An 18,918-nucleotide genomic window follows, 5' to 3' on the forward strand; every position below is an offset into this window, starting at 1 on the left:
ACATTTGTTACTGGATGATTTGATCTTAGATGGTTGATTTGGTGCAATGGAAATCAAAATGTCAGTCTCCCCTCCCTCCAGTAGGAATCTCATAGAAAAAGGTTTCTTACTCTTTTGGAAACGCAAAAATATAATCAAAATGTTACTGTCTACTTAATTTTTAATTGTAAAATCTGAAAATGTTTATATCTGCAGTAATCATTAAGATGTTATAATTCTAGATATTGATTTATAGTCAAAAGAATACGCCAACTTGCTCATCATTAGGCCACTGGTGTAGCCCTCCAATGGCCATGATAAGTTACTACTTCCTTGCTTTCGTTAAGGTTGGACATAGGCCCAAGTTAGGCCATTACGCAGAAGCACATTTTTTTCTTCTAACACTACTTGTTTAGTTATTTTTTTTTACCCTTTGATTGAAATGCTCAAGCGTTTTATTTGGTAGAGAATATCTGACCAAAGTTTGAGAGGACTGGTCAATTAGACTTTTATTATTTATTTTTAGCAAAAATACCAATTTGGTCATACATTTTGGTAGTAGTCAATTTGTTCTCTGTTATTTTAAACTTGCAGTCAATTCAATTCTTACTGTTAATTCACTAGGGACATGAATTAATGGTAATAACCAAATTGACTACAATAGTTTCAAATTTTTCTAAAACAACGTTCTAGGATTGGCTCTTTAGCTTCAAACCGTTCTAATCAAGGTGCTTAGGGGCATAGGGAGAAATGGTTTGAGCAACATGGTTAGCAGCATATTATAATTATCTCTAAAAAAAAAGGGTTGGTGATAATTAGGTTAAGATTTTCTCACTTTGTAGCACACAAAAATAACTCTCTAAAATATCTTTTGAGTCGTGCTATAATATGACCTTTTATACGCTTGCATGTTGGGAACGAAAAACCAAGACAACATTGACTTAAACAAAACATGTCAGATTTAGCTTTTCTAATTTTTGATCGATCAAGCCATATCAAGAATTTGCTTTTGATTGATTGAGCTGTGATTAAAATTTAAAAGGTCATTGAAGACTCTTGTTTGATCAATTGAGCATCAGGGTAGTCAAAATTTTTGAATTTTTTCTTCTTTGACATAAATCTTGAACGTTACAACTTGGAATCTTAACTTTCCACTTTGTCACCAAAATTAGCGTGCCTTTTATTGCTTTTACTATTATTGTTTTAGAATTGGTGATTGATTACCGTGGTTGACTTACTTATTGGAATACACATAAATTATTCAGTTAATACCAACTAATCCACTGCATAAATAATTTGGGGTCTAAGATTTTCCTAAAATGTTTTCCATGGTTTATATAAAATAAGTCAAAATGGTGAAAAGCATTTTCTATGAGAAGTGGGAGTGGTTTTCTACAATTTCCTTATGGCCTCACCCATTCATTTCTTCTTGCTCCTAAAACCATCACCATCACCATCACCACTACCACCTTCACTACCTTCACCACGACCATCGCTAATTCTATCACTGCCACCACTACTATCTTTGAGGCCGCTACCATTAGTACTCTCACCTAAACCAACATTTAGTCTATGTGAAATATTGATGATTTTTAAGCGTATTAAATGATGTATATAAAACATTTTCAAGATCATATTCAAATTCGTTACAATAAACATCAAAACTAGTCACTCTTTTTGGAATTTTTTTTTCAAGGAAAATGTTTTCCACCGAATCAAAGAAACAAAAGAAAGCATTTGAGGGAATATAATTATCATATTTTGTCAATAGAAATACAAAAATTAATTTGAAATTACATGGGAAAATGTAATTGGATTGGAAATCTCCAGCGTTTCACCTCCCCTAGTGTGAATTGTATCATTTGTATGCATCATGCTCTTAAGCAAATAACATCATCAATTATGACATAATGTAGATTTTCTCTTTATTAATGTAGGAATCTATTTTCTTAACATTGAACTCCCCTCTATGAAATGATTACCTCATGAAACTCCCACTTTTTCTCATTCAATTAATCTAATTATTCACATTAAAAAGAAAAACCTAATTAGTATATTGATAAATATTTCATTTATTCATTTAGGGTGTGTTTGGATACCACTTATTTTACTAAAAATTAAAAATTGAAAACACTGTAGCAAAATAATTTTTAAATGTGTGAATAATACCGGAGACTCATTTTTAATGAAAGTTTTATTGAAAAAAGAGGTTTGTGGGTCCCGTGAACAGTGCACGAAACTCATTGTAAAGCACTGAAACGCGCTTCTCAATGAAAAAAAAGCGTGAAACACACAACGCAAAAGTGAAACTCAGTATCCAAATGGATACTTGATATGAAAATGCACCAACACACTAGTTCACCAAATATGGATCTTCATTAATTCTCTGGTAGTTCTCGACTTCTTGCATTGCCTCGTAGATGGAATCTATGCCTTCGTTGTAGCATGATTGAGATGCACTAAATCGTCCACCTGCCAAGGGTTCTGGATAGTTATTCTGGATGTAGGTATTGTCCAATATAAAGGGTTCAGTCCAAAAGTCACTAAACGATTGTTCAAGTGTTTCCAATGTAGCGAGACTATCTTCTGCAGTCCAATTTATGCCAGATAAAGGTGCATTATCAAAGCTCAAGTATGAGAATTCACTAGAAGATGTTTCTAGGGGTAATTGGGAGCTCTCCTGAATTTGGTAAGATGGAGAACTGCTTACAGAACTGTCAGTTTCTGTTTTCCTTGCTATATCAGCGTCATGTTGGTAAGCTTCATTGGATAGCGTTTTCATCTTTGATGTTGTAGGTTTCTTGGTACGCTTCTTCAGGTGGGCATGCCAATGGTTTTTTATATCATTGTCTGATCTCCCAGGCAAGCTTGCTGCAATCATAGACCATCTACAAAGGAAAATACATGGGGTTTATATAGAGGTTTTTTTTTTTTTTTTTTTTTTCGATGAATGAGAAGATTGTATTGCATCAAATGTCTAGAGTAAAAAGTTCAAGTAACAGCACCTATTAGTAGAACTGGAACACCAGTATATACACCAAATCTAACTCAATTTCAAAAGTTTATATGTAGTTACATTACAATATATTTATATTCACATATTTAAGCTCATTGAAAAATTCATTTTGAATCATTTCAAAGAAAAACTTACTAATTATAGTGACATATCTTGGTTACTTACAGACGCATTTAATGCAGACATAAGATGCTTATGAGTATTCACCATGCCAACATGTTTACGCTGAATTCTTCAAAATGACTGGCATGCGTGAAGTAGGTTTATGCTCATAAATATTTGTTATCAAGTATGTAAACATGCATACAAGAAAAAGCGGATGGAAAGAAGGGGAGATTTTGTAAATAAAGTTATGCTCATCCAAATTCTTGTTGAAGAATTTCGAAGTTTTAAGTCCTTACTTATTGCCTAGTTCTTCATGCAATTTGATGATCGTAAGCTCTTCTTCTTCTGTGTAGTTTCCTCGTTTTACATTTGGTTGGAGGTAGTTCATCCATCGCAGTCTGCAACTCTTCCCACACCTTGATAAACCTGTAATCAATGTATAACAAAAAAGGTTGATTAACATGAAGTACTGTAATGCCACATTATTCCAATTTTTATTTATTTATTTATTTATATTTATTTGGATTTTCCCAGGAAAGAAAAGTATGACAGAAAATGGAAGACAATCATGATAGTCAATAAAGGCAAATCATGCATAAAATTGAATAATAAAAGTAAGGGTCCGTTTGGTTGGAGAAATAGAAAATGATGACAGGATAGGAAAGTGGGAGGAGAGAAAAAATTTTATTTTCTTGCCTATTTATTTGGTTGAGAGTGGAAAAATGGAGGGATGGAAAAAATGAGTTTGAATAAATTTACTCATATACCCTTGTTAAAGAATGATGCTCAATTAAAATAAAAAAGTGACAAATAACCACAAAAAAGAATAATCACCTAAATTTATTAAAAAATAAAAATAATGTACCAAAAAAAAAATCACGTCTAGTTAAAAAAAAAACAAGTATCACACCTAGACCCTAGAAAATCAAAAGAAAAAAAAAAAAGAATATAAAAAACAAAGGGGCAGCATTACTGCCCAGAAAAAGGGGAAAAAAAGAAAAGAAAAAAGAAGGATGCCCAGGCCTAGAAAATCAAAAGAAAAAAAAAGAAAAAAAATTGAAGGTAACTTGAAGAAGCCCATGTCCACATGGATATGAGTATTTTTGTCAATTAAGAAAAAATTCTTTCACACTCAGTTTTCTCTTCATTTTGGGGAGCACATTTTTTTGTGGACTCAAGGAGAAAACATCTGGGCCTCATCATTTATTTTCCTTCCTCCCCACCCAACCAAACACACTCCAAAAAAGTTTTTCTTCCTATTTTCTCTCCAAAGTTTCCCATCCACCTTATTTCACCTTCAAACAAACACACTCTAAAGGAAAAGGTTGTCATAAATTAGAACTAAAAGTGCTTAAACAACGTTTTCATTTTTTTTTTATAATTTGAGAGAAGCCGAGGAATTAGACAGCCTTAATTATCTAGACATTTCATGAGGCAGTTAGCATGGTTAACTACTAATGATACATTTCTCTGTTTCTTATATATATATATATATATATATATATATATATAATACAAATGTCCTTCTTGGATTGATTTGATCTATCAGCTTCAAAGAGTTTCTTAATTACCTGCAAATTTGGGAAGTTCCCGCCAGTTCCAGTGGCCAAATCTCTGAATATAAGACCTTAGTTTATTATCTTCTTCTACACTCCATGCACCTTTCTTTAGTCCATTTTTATCATAGAAGGGAGCTCTCACCATCTCTCTCTAATAAAAAATTTAGTTCAAGTGATACCCTAGCTCTAAGTAGCATATTTATACAAAAAAATTGAGTTGAAAAATGTTCAATAATTACAGCCTTGAAGATGGACCTAGCTATCATATGTTTCGCCAAGATAATAATATATTAAAAAAAAATTATAAAAAAAAAAAGAAAAAAGTTGGCGCCCAAAATGAAGTTGCAACGAAAAGGGCAACGAAAAGGGTTTTATCGAAAGCCCTTTTCGTTGCAACTTCATTTTGGCCGCCTACTTTAAGTAATGATTCCATGAGTGAAACACTCTTTAGAGTGTGTTACATGCTGCAGCATAAGCTGTGATTCTCACGTTGTATGTTCAGAGACAGCAAACGACGTTTGGAAAATGTGTACTAACAAGCACATGTCGATAACATAGCTAGCGACAGCAAAGTATTGAGTTGAAATTGTGGTCAAACGCAAGATGAGATCTTAATTACGTCAATTTCCCACATTTTCAATTACTCTAATGTGTCGCATGGATTCTCAAAAAGAAAAAAAAGAAAAAAATTGTGTGGCATGCTTCGACATAGTGGCAACTCTACATTATAGAAAGAGTGTTCAGACTTCACTGTTCACAAGGACATTCTAACTTGACAAAATTTTTACTTGCAAAAGAAAAAGAAAAAAGAAAAAAGATATATATATATATATATATATATATATATATATACACGTACACAACTAACTAGTCTTTTCTACGCTTAAAATAAAATGAATACCATAATGTGGAGGTCTAGCCCTAAAAGGCCAAGGTTGTTAGGAACAGACCACCACATTTGTATGGATCGAGAAATACCAGCCCATTCCCGAGTTGCAGGCCCACTCTCTGGACGGTCTCGGCCTATCTCGGCCCACTTAACCGAGTCTAGATAGGTCTGGCTGAACATTTAGACAGCGTACCCCATGATATGCCGTGAACAAGAAATAATGCTTTAGTGGAATCCGCCAGCCGAGCAGCAACCGGCATTGGATGTGTGTTCCCAGGAGGTCATATCAGCAATAGGGGTGGCAAAATCAACCCAAACCCATTTGTCCACCCAAACTCACCCACTTAAATAAGACCAAAATCCACCTAATTATTAATTGGGTTAAATGGGTATTAAACCAATTAATATTAATGTTTATTGGGTTTTAACTGAGTTCTCAATTAGACACAATTAATTATAACTCAAGTATCATTTCTACAAATCACCAAACTCTAAAATACCCCAAAACAATTAAAAAGACCAAAATACTTATGAAACCTAAAAAATGACAAAAATGCCCCTGAAACCTAAATGACATAAATACCTTGAAACATTAAAATTACCAAAATACCCCCTAAACCTAAAACAATAACATAAATACCTCCGAAACCTAAAAATTACAAAAATACCCCCTAAACCTAAAAAAATGACATAAATACCTCCCGAAACATAAAATTTACCAAAATACCTCCTAAATCTAAAAAATGACCGAAATACCCTTCAACCTAAAAAATGATTAAAATACCCTCAAATCCTAAAAAATGACAAAAATACCCCCAAAATCTAAAAAATGACTGAAATGCCCTAGAAGCCTAAAAAGAGACTGAAACACTCTTGAAACCTAAAAAACAACCAAACTACCTCGGAAACCCAAAAAGTGACTGAATACCCCCTAAACCTAAAAAATGATCGAAATACCCCCTAAACCTAAAAAAATGACAGAAATATCCCTTAAACCTAAAAAATGACTGAAATACTCTTGAAACCTAAAAAATGACAGAAATAGCTCCGAAACCTAAAAAATGATCGAAATATCCTTGAAACCTAAAAAATGACCAAAATACCCGCCGAAACCTAAAAAATGACCGAAATACCCTCAAAACCTAAAAAAAGGGCCAAAATACCCCTGAAACCTCTAAAATGACCACAAATAACCCGAAACCTCTATAATTACCAAAAACACCTTGTAAAATGACCAAAATAGATTTAAATCTCCAAAATGAATAAAATACCTCTCAAAATATCTTAAATGACCAAAATACCACTAAACCTATAAGATGAACGAAATACACCTGAAGCCTCTAAAATTACTAAAATAGAGGTTTAGGGTATTTTGGATGTTTCAAGGGTATTTTCATCAAATTAAAGGTTCTAATAGTGTTTCCGTCATTTTGTAGGTTTCGAGGGAATGTTGGTACTTTTTTAGGTTTTAGGGGTGTTTCATTAATTTTTTGATTTTAGGGCTATTTCGGTAATTTTCTAGGTTTCGGAGGTATTTCAGTCATTTTTAAGGTTTTAGGGATATTTAGGTCATTGTCTAGGTTTCGGGGGTATTTTAGTAATTTTCTATGTTTCAGGGTATTTGGGTCATATTTTAGATTTCAAGGTATTTAGGTCATTGTCTAGGTTTAGGTGGTATTTTGGTTAATTTTTTGTTTTGTTTTAGGGGTATTTTGGTTAATTTTTTGTTTTGTTTTAGGGGTATTTTGGTCAGTTTTTAGGTTTTAGGGGATATTTTGGTCATTTTTTAGATTTAGGGGATATTTTTGGTCAATTTTTAGGTTTTCGGGGTTATTTTGATCATTTTTAAGTTTCAAGGGTATTTCGGTCATTTTTTAGGTTTATGTGGTATTTTGGTAAATTTTTAGATTTTGGGGATATTTTGGTCTTTTATAAGTTTTGGAGATATTTCGGTCATTTTTTCAGATTTATGAGGGTATTTTGGTCAATTTGTAGATTTCAAGGGTATTTCAATCATTTTTTAAGTTTCAACAGTGTTTTGGTAATTTTTAGTGGTTTTTGAGTATATTTGGTCTTTTTTTAGGTTTAGGGAGTATTTTGGTAATTTTAAAGGATTTTTAGGAGTACTTTGGCCATTTTCAAGTTTTAGGGGCATTTTGGTATTTTTGATTATTGGGTAATTGGGTGAGTTGGGGTTTACCCATAATAATCGGGTTGGGTTGGGTTTGGGTTAGAAGTAATTAGTTAAATGGGTAAATAAATTTTATGTACCCAACCCAATTATGCCCATTACAAACCCATCCAAATAAACTCATTTGAGACCCTTAATTTGCAGTTTGCGGTGGGTCCGATCTGGTTAGGAATATTGTGAAGGACCCACTGACATGGGGAAAATTCCGTCATCATGACAACCCCACTAAGGGGAGACTATAAATTGAGGAGAAGAGACAAGGATCGGGGGTTGGAAAATTGGGAAAGTGAAACACGAGAGTAGTAAGGAAAAAAATACAACTTAGGGATTAAGAAATCCTGTTTGGATTTTAGGGTAGGGGGCTCGGCTATACAATCATCATCTCGGCTGAGCCAAGATCAAGGGAATTTTTGGCCAAAAACAACAGTTTAACTCCCTCAGTAACCTTTAGAGCCATTTCTTGGACCTTTCTTTGTAGGACATGCCTAACCTAGAGTATAAGTAAATTGGAGGCTTGGGTCCTAGTGTCCAAGGTTGTTGGGAATAGACCACCACACATAACTTGAGAATCCCAATAATTTGGGTTCAATAAAAATACGAGTAATATTACATTCATAATATTTTCGTAACAAATTTTAGGTGGTAAGTTGTTACTGCTTTTTAAAGCACTAACAGCAATTTGTTACCTATGATTTGCTGTGAAATAATTATTGTTAAAATATTGTGGATGTAACATCACTCTTCACTTGAAAAAAATCTTGGACCCCAATATGATCCTTAACCCCTTAAACAAAAATAAAAGATCAAGAAGCAACAATACAAATGAGCTCAAATAATAGCAATAATAGTCCAAACAAAAACAAGACTAAGTCAAACAACAAATTATCAAATAATTCAACAAAAAGCTCGTTTAAAAAAATAAAACCTCTATTAGGCTCGTAGTCACAATATGTATCATCTGTTGCTCTCTCTCTCTCTCTCTCTCCATTTTTCCTTTTATTTTTTATTTATGTATATATATATATATATGTGGGGGGTATAAAACCGGGAAGCCTATGTCAATGTTTGCGCTGGGCCTAGGGTCCGATCCAAGGAAGGCCCACCTCTTGGCCATGAGAAGGACCCTCCATAGCCATGAGAAGGACCCTCCTTGGCCATAAATGTAGCCGAGGGCAAAAGGGAGCAACTCAGTCTTGGTGACAACATTCCGGGTCATTTCACCGAACAAGAAAAGTACTAAAACGACAAAGAACAAAGGAAAGACTGCCATTACTGCAATTAAGTACTCTGCACCTGATAGAGCCATGCTTTTCAGCTTTTACAACTATCCCCAACCACTTTGGGTATGGGCTGATGGGACAAGTACCAGCCCTAAAAAGCTGAACCTACATATGGACGTCCGTGGGAGGAGAAAAAGCTAGTATAAAAAGAGGAAGAAGCAGTCCAGAAAAGGGGGGGGGGGGAGACCAGGTCCAAGAACTGGGGCTACCCAGGCTATGCCAAGGAGAAAGTCCTCTTGGAAAAGCTCAGTTCACCTCTGTGTGATCACCATGAACACCATGACTAAGGACTGTCCATTCGCCAAGGCCTAACCTTTTAGCCCACTCTCTACAAATTCATTGTATCGGGCCCGCTGATCCAAGATCCCACCCATCGTGTGGTACTGGGCTGAAAAATGAGACCCTACAATATATATATATATATATATATATATATATATAATCATTTCAGATTCTCTCTCATTTAATTACTCCCATCTCAGCATTCTCAGTTTTCACTTTTTTCTCATCAATCTCTTTTTGTCTTTTCATTTTATTAGTAGAAAAAAATTGTAAAATTTCATATATTTGTTTTCTATTGTTATTGTTATTGTTGCGATGTTGATATATTTAAGTTCTTTAAAAATTTCTTAGAGCCATCGCTGCTTCGACATATGCCCTATTGCATTATTAATAATAATTTTCTTGAATTTCCAGTCATTACAATAATGAAAGTTAAAATAAGCTCCCATTCGTTCTAGCCCTGACGTAGGAAACATAGTTTTAAGGCATACAATTGAAGATGATCAATTGACAACAATGCATGAATCTCGTTTGTAAAAAAGAAAAAAAAAGGATTACTAATCTATGCGTAGTAGCTACTCATGGGAACATACATACAGGTACGATAAGAACAGTCAAAAATATTGTCTTGAATTCATGGTTACATGGTCAGATGTGATGATGAATATCAGAATATGAGACCAATTTCTGACACTACGTATCTAAATTATTCTCTCCTGCTAGCTAGATTTGATGAAAAAATTAGTTTTAGTCAATTCGCTTTTGAACTGAGAAGAACCAAAAAAGAATTTCTCAACCTTAGAGAACTTGACAAAGGGTCAGCCATACATTTTTATGTGCATTTGCGTCAAGAATATGTTGCTCACATTCGACAAAACCCTGCTAACCTTTTATGCCGCATCATAAAGTATTGACTAAAAACAAGTTTTTATTTTATTTTATTTTTAAAATTTTTTTTTTAGACTTTGTAATTCAGCATCTAAATTATTCATGTCATTGTTTTAAATGAGTTCGAATTTGGTAAGGATATGGTGTAAAACATGTTTTTACACCATCTAATAAGAAGTTGCTATATTAGTTTTTTACTTAAAACTCAATACATCCTGTCATACATAATAACATTTCAATAAACTCATAGGAAGTTGAATTTTCAAATGGATATTAGAATTGATTAAGTGTGGTTGTGCCTATTCTTTAGTATGTAATATGATGATATGACATTTGTTGAAATTTGATGGGTAAAACTTGGGTTTTACACCACATCTTCAAAGAATTTAATTTCATGCCCATTTCAAATGAGTTTTAAGATATGGGTTGGGGTATAGTAGTACTAACTTACCGTATATGGATTTTGGTCACATTTTTTGTGAGCTAAAATATGCAATTTGATTGACTTGGTTGGAGGAGTATAGTAATTTTGATATTTTGGTTTGAGGAGTATTTGGAGTGTGTTACATGCTGTAACATAAGCTGTGTTCCATTGTATAGAAGCCACTTCTTTGTAGCAATTGTCAAATTTTTTTCAATAGATATTTGGAGATTATCAATTAGCATCCATGTAAGCATTGGATCCTAAGAGTATTTACATCAAGTTAGTTAAACTAGCAATATGATTAAAAAATAACTAAATGATAATGCCAAAAATCGTTAGTAAGTCACATAGTCCTCATGTGCTTTTGACAAAACTTGCGCAACAAAGAAGAGGAAGACCTTACAGAGGGCATTGGTGTGGTACTGGCCAAATACCCTCCAAGGGTTAAGTTAGAGAACTTTGACAACTCTAGAGTGCCAGAACTGAGGTAAATTATGCGTACCTTGATTTGTGAGGGTTTTGGGGCTTTTATAGTAGTGTAGAACTAACTTTCGTTTCTTGGTGAAAAAAGATCTTTCCTTGTAGGGAATATCCTCATTGATACATGAATTTTGTGGGATCCTTTCCTTGTAGGGAATCTTTTGATTAGGGTTGATTGTGGGACACAAGAAATTTCCTTACATAAATATCCGTAGGGGTCAAGTTAAGCCAGGTTGGACCCATCGGCCTTTTTAACCCCATTGGTCTCTCCACATCCGTCAGTCATCTACTCTGTTCGAGAATTCCCGTCGGCCTATGGATACGCCTGTTAGGTATTGTGGTGAGGTCATCGATTTATGATGCCACCACTTCCTCTATTCCATATATGCTCAAGAAAGTTGATGGGCCCGTAGGAACCGTCGGCTTTCTTGCGTGTCAAGAATTTATTTTGCAAGAACACCCTTATTAGCTGCCCCCTACTCCGTGGTCCCGTCGGCTTTGGTTGACGGGCCACGAAGTATATGAGCATTTATGACCATTAATAGACTTTATAGGAGCCCATGTCATTAAATGGCATAGGTAGCTTTTGGTTAAGATGCGAGGAGACACGTGGTGCTTGCTAATTGGCCTTGTTTCCAATCATGAGCGTCGCTTCGTATACAGCGTCCCTTCTCTCTATAAATAGTTCTTTGTTCTTCAGTCATTCTTTTCTAATTTGCTTTTTATTATCTGAGAGCTTGGGGGATTAAAGCTGCTGTGTCGTGCCGTCACTTTTCGTACAACTGTCACTTCTTGTACAACCGCCATACAGTAAGTTTCTTTGCCTCGTTGTCTATTTGTATCTACCTTTTTGTTTGTTATCACTTGTTTAGAGACCAGTCAAATAGGTTCTTAGAATACCTCTGTTACTTGTAAGTGAATAGATGTCAGGTGGTAGAGAAGCGATGAGTGAACAGTCGTCGTCAATTTGTGAAGGTGCGGGCTATGACAAGGTCTATCAGTCAGGGCGTGAGCCCGAGGAGGATTTATCCTGGTCCTAAACAAGGGAACCATCCGCCCATTCCCATGTTGAGGGGGAAAAGGGCTGCGATAAGGAGGAAGGAGATGTTGAAGGGGAGGAAAAAGATGACGAGGAATGAGGATATGATGACGAGGGAAATGAAAGTGACGGGGTAAGTGAACAAAATGATGAAGGGTCGGTAAGTCGGGTTGATAGTAGTGGAACTAGGCCCTTCATTTTACTAAGTATATGGACTATAAACAACTTTTACCGGACCATGACTAGGAAAGTTTTTAACACCCTCTGTGACCGTCACCAAATCCCGAACAACATTCCCCTCCATCTTCCAGGAAATTTTAAGAAATGTTATTCAAGGAAGATGACAGACGTGGGAATATATGATGCCATGTTTACTGATGGGTTGAGATTACCATTGACGGTGCTACACCGTCAGCTCGCTGATTTCCTTGGCTTGTCTGTCAGCCAAATCACCTCGAACGCATGAAGAATCTTTAGAGGTGTCGAGGTGATATAGGGTCAACTAAGCCGAGGGAACTGTCAGCTTACGCTTGATGAGTTCTTTTATTGTTACAAGACCCAGCAAATCACTTCGTTAAAAGGCATTTATCATTTTTTGGCTAGGAAGATGTCACTTAGATTAGTGTCCGACATGCCAGATTCCAATAGAAATTGAAAAATAGGTATTTTTTTTTTTTTCGTCTAGGGGATGGAATGGGTGTGCCGGCCTAAAGAATGGGATGGCACGCCCGACAGGTTTGACAATACTTGGGGTATAGTCAAGGAGTTTGGTGAGTCATCGGTGTCCCTTTTTGTAGCCCCGTCAACCTAAATTGTGTACCTAACCTTCTGCTCCTTTGGTTTTTTAGCCCAGGTTCGTCCTGAGATAACCAATGAACAGGAGAATTTCTTTAAAAGGGTTTTGGCGATCCCTCTAGAAGAAAGGAAGTGGAAGGATTTGGTCACACTCGACACCCTTTACACTTTTTACGATGGTCCAAAGTCAACTCTTAAGGTCTGACGGTTGCACGCTTCTTCCTGTCACTGTAATTCTCTTTGTTCGTCTACTTTTGTTTTTACCCCTTCCGTTCGCATAACTCACCTTATTACTTTTTCAGAAATGGACATAGGCAGGCAAAGAGTTTTGGTGAGGAAGGCAGCTGCCACTCGTAAGCAACAGGAGTAGGCATCGAGATCAACTCCTAATATGGGCCCTAAAACCACACTTAAGAGAAAACCCAATACCAAAGATGATTGTCCGTCAAAGAAAGGGACAGGTCCACTTATTGGGGAGCAATAACAGAAGGCTCTGTTGGCCCTTCTCCCTCGTCATAGATTTGGGAAATGGCCTGTTGATCCTCACCCTGTCCAAAGGCTTATTACTCACAAAGATTACGCCGTCGAGATGGTAACTTCGTGTGGGGGGGATACTTTAGAGGACTTGGGGTCTTTTGGCCTCTACAAATTGTCAAAGGCATGTTCCCGTCACTTATGTTGCATTTTAATTATTCTTCTAATTTCAATTGTCATGCTTTGTCTCAAGCATTGGTGCGTATAAAGGCCCTCCAAGATAGGTGCGTGGCCAGAGAAGGGGTCATTCGTCGGTTTCACAAGTGCTAGGAGATTGAAAATAAGGAGTTGACGGCTAAAACTAAAGTGCTTGCAGAAGAGACCCGTCGGCTCGAGCAAGTGGAGAAGGTGAAGACCAATTTGGCAACAGAATTGGCTTTGTGAATAGATGGAGAAAGCCAGAGCCAATGCTGTTTCAAAGTTTCGCATTTCCCAGCCCTTCTTTGATGCATGAGGCGTCTACTATGGTGAAGGGTTCGAGGATTGCTTGAAGCAGGTGAGAGCTGCTCATCCTGACCTTAACTTGTCCCAGATCGCAATAGACACCTCCGTCTCGTTGACGCCTGGAGGAGAGGACACTGTTATTGATGAGACCGTTGACGCCACTCATATAGTTGACCAAGAGGTGGAGACTAACGATGTGGTCATTGCCCAACCTACTCCTGGTGGTCTCGACAGTCCGCTTTCTAAGAACCCTACTACTACCGATGGTCTACCACAATGAATCCTACTATACCTGATGTCCCTTTGTCTTGATTTTCTTTCTTTTTTGTATTTAAGTATTTTGTGAAATTATTTGTAAGACAGTAATTAAGGCCCTCTTTTTGGGATTTTTCATGTAAAGACAATTACCCGTTAGGGTTACATTTACTATCTTCTATTTGTTGCCTATACTTGTTATATTTTTGTTATGTGTTGATTCTTATTTTGAGATATGTGTATGTCCATCCACCTTGAGACTAGCATACATGTTAGGATACACCCACCTATTTGGGCGTGTTCGTCCTTTAGGGACTTGGTATCTTTGGATGAGTCTGTTTGCCCATGGGCCTAGCCTTGAATCCGTCAGCTATTTAATAAATTTACTACATCCCTTGGGATGTAAACTCATCCACTTAAGGACTTAATATCTCCGTTCACTTTAGTAATAAACTCATCCATTTGTAGACTTAATATCTCTGTCCACTTATGAATTTAGTAATAAACTCGTCCATTTGTAGGTTTAATATATTCATCCACTTATGGACTAATTTCTAAGCATCCCTTGGGATGATCCATCCATTTGTGGATGCATTAATGGACCCGTCCACTTGTGGAATTAATAATTTCTAAGCATCCCTTGGGATGATCCGTCCATTTGTGAGATGCATCCACTTGTAGGCTTAATAATGAACTCATCCACTTGTGGACTTAAAAATTTCAAAGAATCCCTTGGGATGGACCTGTCCACTTATGGACTTAATCATAGATGTAGTTTTGTAGAGACATATACATACATAGGTCATATCTGAATAATTCCTCTTATTGTGGTAAATGCATGTATAAGTAAAAAATTGTTCTTGAAAAAAGTTGCCCTTTGGGCTTAAAAAGTACTGTAGATAGTAAAAATTAACTAAAATGAAGTAAACTGGAAATAAGGAGTGTTGTTCTTCGTGCCATTGTCTACTGGTAGTATCTTTTCAGGTGCTTCGTGTTCCATGGGTGGTGCAACTTCTGTTTGTCTAGCATCTCCAGGTGGTAGGTGTCTTTCCTTTGCCATAAAGTGATTCTGTAGGGTCTTTCCCAATTAGGCCCCAACTTTCCCTGGGAGGGATCTCTCATGGAGCCCGTGACCTTCCTTAGGACGAGGTCTCCGACTTGGAAATCTCTATATCTAAATTTGGAGTTGTAATGCTTGGCCATGAGATCCTGGTACCGCGCTAACCTTTGTTCGGCTGTTGCTCTTACTTCATCTACTAAGTCAAGTTGTAGGCTCATGGCTTTGTTGTTCCTATTCTCATTATGGTTCTCCACTCTATAGCTTATGAGTCCGACCTCAGCTAAGATGATGACCTGGCGTCTCTCTTGTACGTGTCCTAGCCATTGTTAGAGATCGTGCCCCCGGCCTGTTTTTGTAGGATGTTGGGCCAAACCCACGTGAATGGGTGGAGTCGCGTTATTGCCTCTCAAAATGGAGATTCGACTAGTTATATTTTCCCCTTTAGATTAAGAGTTTTACAATGGAGTTGCCACTTATTTAATTATTGAAAAAAATAAGAAAACCATAATTAAAAAATTCATCATTTTATTAATTTGAAATTGACTTTACATTGATCCTAGGAAAATTACATGGTTTTGGTCCTAGATACAATCTAAGATAAAGTACAAGACTATGTTTCTTAGTTACAATCTAGAAATTGAAAATTACATGGATAAACATTTGATCTACTAACCCTTGATCTAAACTCGGAGGCTATGTTACAAGGTGGGAATGTGTTAGGCACCCCCCTTACTCGGCGAAACTAGTCTTTTAGACTATGGTGACCAACATTCATATCACATGATCTAATATGTTATCAATCAATTTGCATGTTGAATTTAATGTGCGTGCTTGTGATAAAACCTAATTCAATTTATTAAGCATAGCATTTGAATTGAAAAATAAATTCTAGTGAATGTGTGTGGATGGTGATAACCTAGATTCAAGGATTTGAAAGAATTATTAAACAAACATGTTTTTCATATTTTTGATGTGGATTTAAGATTAAATATAGTGATATGCATGAACATGTGATGAATAACCAAGAAAATGTGAAGAACACATAAGAACAATTAAGAACATTCAAACATATTCAAGGGAATTATCATGTTTTAATCATAAGTTCTCATCATGGCAACATAAACAAACAGTTAGGGAAGAAGATTATACTTTCATGCAAGATCAATATAGTGGAGAAGGAGACTCTTGATGGAGGTTTTAAAGGTGGAGGAAAAGAAGAGCTAGAAGAGGGAGAGTGAGTCTTACTCAATACCTTGAGTCTCAGGAAGACTAAGATATAATAAGGCTACTTAACTTCACTAGAACTCAAGAGAAGAGAAGAGAGGGAGGTTTTTTGTGTGCTTTGAAATAAATGAAAGGAGAAGTTTATATAGTAGTGGTGGAGAAAATATGAATAGAATGTCATTTAATGAGGGTTGACAAAGAATCATGAACTTAGACCTCATTTTAGCCTTTAGGGAAATTTGGTGCATTAAATGTGGAGATTGATGAGAGTGAAGAGCAAGCAAAATTTGGTTTTCCCGTAGTTGCTATAACAGCCTGTAGAGCCAATTTCGAAAAATCATATCTGACTCAATTTTGATCGGAGTTATCTCATTCTTATGCTCAAATTGAAGCCCCAGATGTTTAGTTTCTGGAAAAATTAACCTCATTCACAAATTCAAAATATTCTGAGAGATATAGATAAAATAGTGAGCAGAGGTCATTTGTTAGAAAATTGTTTTAGCAAAATTAACATTAATAAGTTCCAAATTAGCTCCCAATTTACATTAAATGACTCCATTCACTTCTATTTCAGATTTAATTGGTTCCAAATTTATTCTAATTAAAAGATAATTATACAAATTACTCATTGAATAATTAATGTTTAACTATCTAGTTAATTAGGTGTGTGCAACCCTACCATAAAATATAGTCATAACCAATCAAATTATGACACATCATCGTTCTCAAATTGATTATACTTATAACCAATTGAAATAAATTGTTCATAATTACATGTAATCGGACTTAATTTGTGATAATGCATTTTGGCCATTAAAACTTGATTTGATGATAACTTTCAATCTGATGGTTTGATTAGGGCTTATGGCTAGTCGATTTGATCGTTACAACATCAAGATCTAATGACCAGAATTAAGATGCATATGCCCAATGTGAAATTACCCTTTTATCCTCCCATGTAAGGTTAAATACGGGTTGCAAAATGGGGTGTCAACAGCCGTCGTCTTGTATACCCATAGTATGCTTGGCAACTCTTCTAGCTATATACCCTTTGGCCCCTCGAGCCGAGTCCTGATGATTTTAAGTAAGGATCGGTTCGTGACCTTAACTTGTCTATTGGCTTGAGGGTGGGCAGGTGAGGAGTAGTGATTCTTGATTCCCAGTTGTGAGCAAAAATCTCTGAACAAGTCATTGTCGAATTGTTTTCTATTATCTGAGACCAAGACTCTAGGGATCCCGTACCTGCAGATGATGTTCCTTCAAATGTAGTTTCGTACATTCTTCTCTATAATGGTGGCCAGGGATTCAGCTTTTACCCATTTGGTAAAGTAATCTATGCCGACCACTAGGAACTTCAGCTTTCTCAATGCTATTGGGAATGGGCCCATGATGTCCAACCCCCATTGAGCAAAAGGCCACGGGGCCGTCATTGGAGTGAGCTCTTCTGTTGGATGTCTGATAACATGGCCAAACCTTTGACATTTGTCGCAAGATTTGACATAAACTTGGGCATCCTTATGCATGGTGAGCCAATAGTATCCAGCCCGAATTAGCCTATGCACCAAACACTGTGACCCGGAATGGTTCCCGTAGGCCCCCTCATGGACTTCTCTCATGACATAGTCTGTTTCTTCAGGGCCTAAGCACCTTAGGTATGGGCGGGAGAAGCCTTTTTTGTACAAGACATCCTTTATTAGGACGAACAGTGCTACTTGGACCTTGAGTTTTCTTGCGGCCTCTTTACTGTCAAGTAGTGTACCGTTTTTCAAATAAGAAAATATCGGTGTGGTCCAGCTGCTTCTAGGTATTTCTTCATTCTTTCCCCTTTGCATTCGTAGTCACCGTTCACTTGACTCATGACCACTTAAGAATCACAGTACATGACCACACTCATGGCCCCTATGGCTTTGGCAAGATCCAATCTTGCCACTAGGGCCTCGTACTCCACTTCATTGTTGGTCGTAAGGAAGTCGAGGTGAACCATACACTCGATCTCCTCCCCTTCTGGAGAATGAAGCATTAGACTTGCTCCACCAGCCTGCTTGTTAGATGATTCGTCTGTGTGAATACTCCATTGGGTATGCTCTTTTGCCCCTTGGCCTTCCATGTTGGTGAGTTTCACAATGAAGCCAACGACCATTTGTCCTTTTATGGCAGTACGCAAATGGTATTGTACGTCAAACTCATTTAATTCTATTGCCTATAGCGCCATCCATTCAGCTGCTTCAGGGTTACTCATTGCTCGCCATAGAGGCTTGTTTATCAGAATGACTACAGTGTGGGCCTAGAAGTATAGCTTCAGCTTACGGGCTACTGTAACTAAAGTGAAAGCGAGCTTTTCCATTGGTGGGTACCTATCCTCTACACCATAGAGTGCCCGGCTAGTGTAGTACACGGGTTCCTACACCCTATCTTCTTCTCTAACTAAGGCCGCCTTGATGGCGGCTGGAGAGATGGCTAGATAAAGAAATAGC

General features: G+C 36.6%; 1 protein-coding gene across 1 annotated transcript; it reads right to left on the bottom strand.

Annotated features, from left to right (window-relative positions):
* Positions 1-2,332: 2,332 nt before the first annotated feature.
* Positions 2,333-4,804, bottom strand: LOC115955421 (transcription factor MYB10-like). The gene is made up of 3 exons (XM_031073548.1): positions 4,672-4,804; positions 3,397-3,526; positions 2,333-2,867 (listed from the first exon to the last, which is right to left on the bottom strand). Exons 1-3 carry the CDS (start codon positions 4,802-4,804, stop codon positions 2,333-2,335), a joined length of 798 nt encoding a protein of 265 aa, XP_030929408.1.
* Positions 4,805-18,918: the final 14,114 nt, after the last annotated feature.

The sequence above is a fragment of the Quercus lobata genome, chromosome 8 (assembly GCF_001633185.2).
Source record: "Quercus lobata isolate SW786 chromosome 8, ValleyOak3.0 Primary Assembly, whole genome shotgun sequence".
Taxonomy (NCBI): Eukaryota; Viridiplantae; Streptophyta; class Magnoliopsida; order Fagales; family Fagaceae; genus Quercus; species Quercus lobata.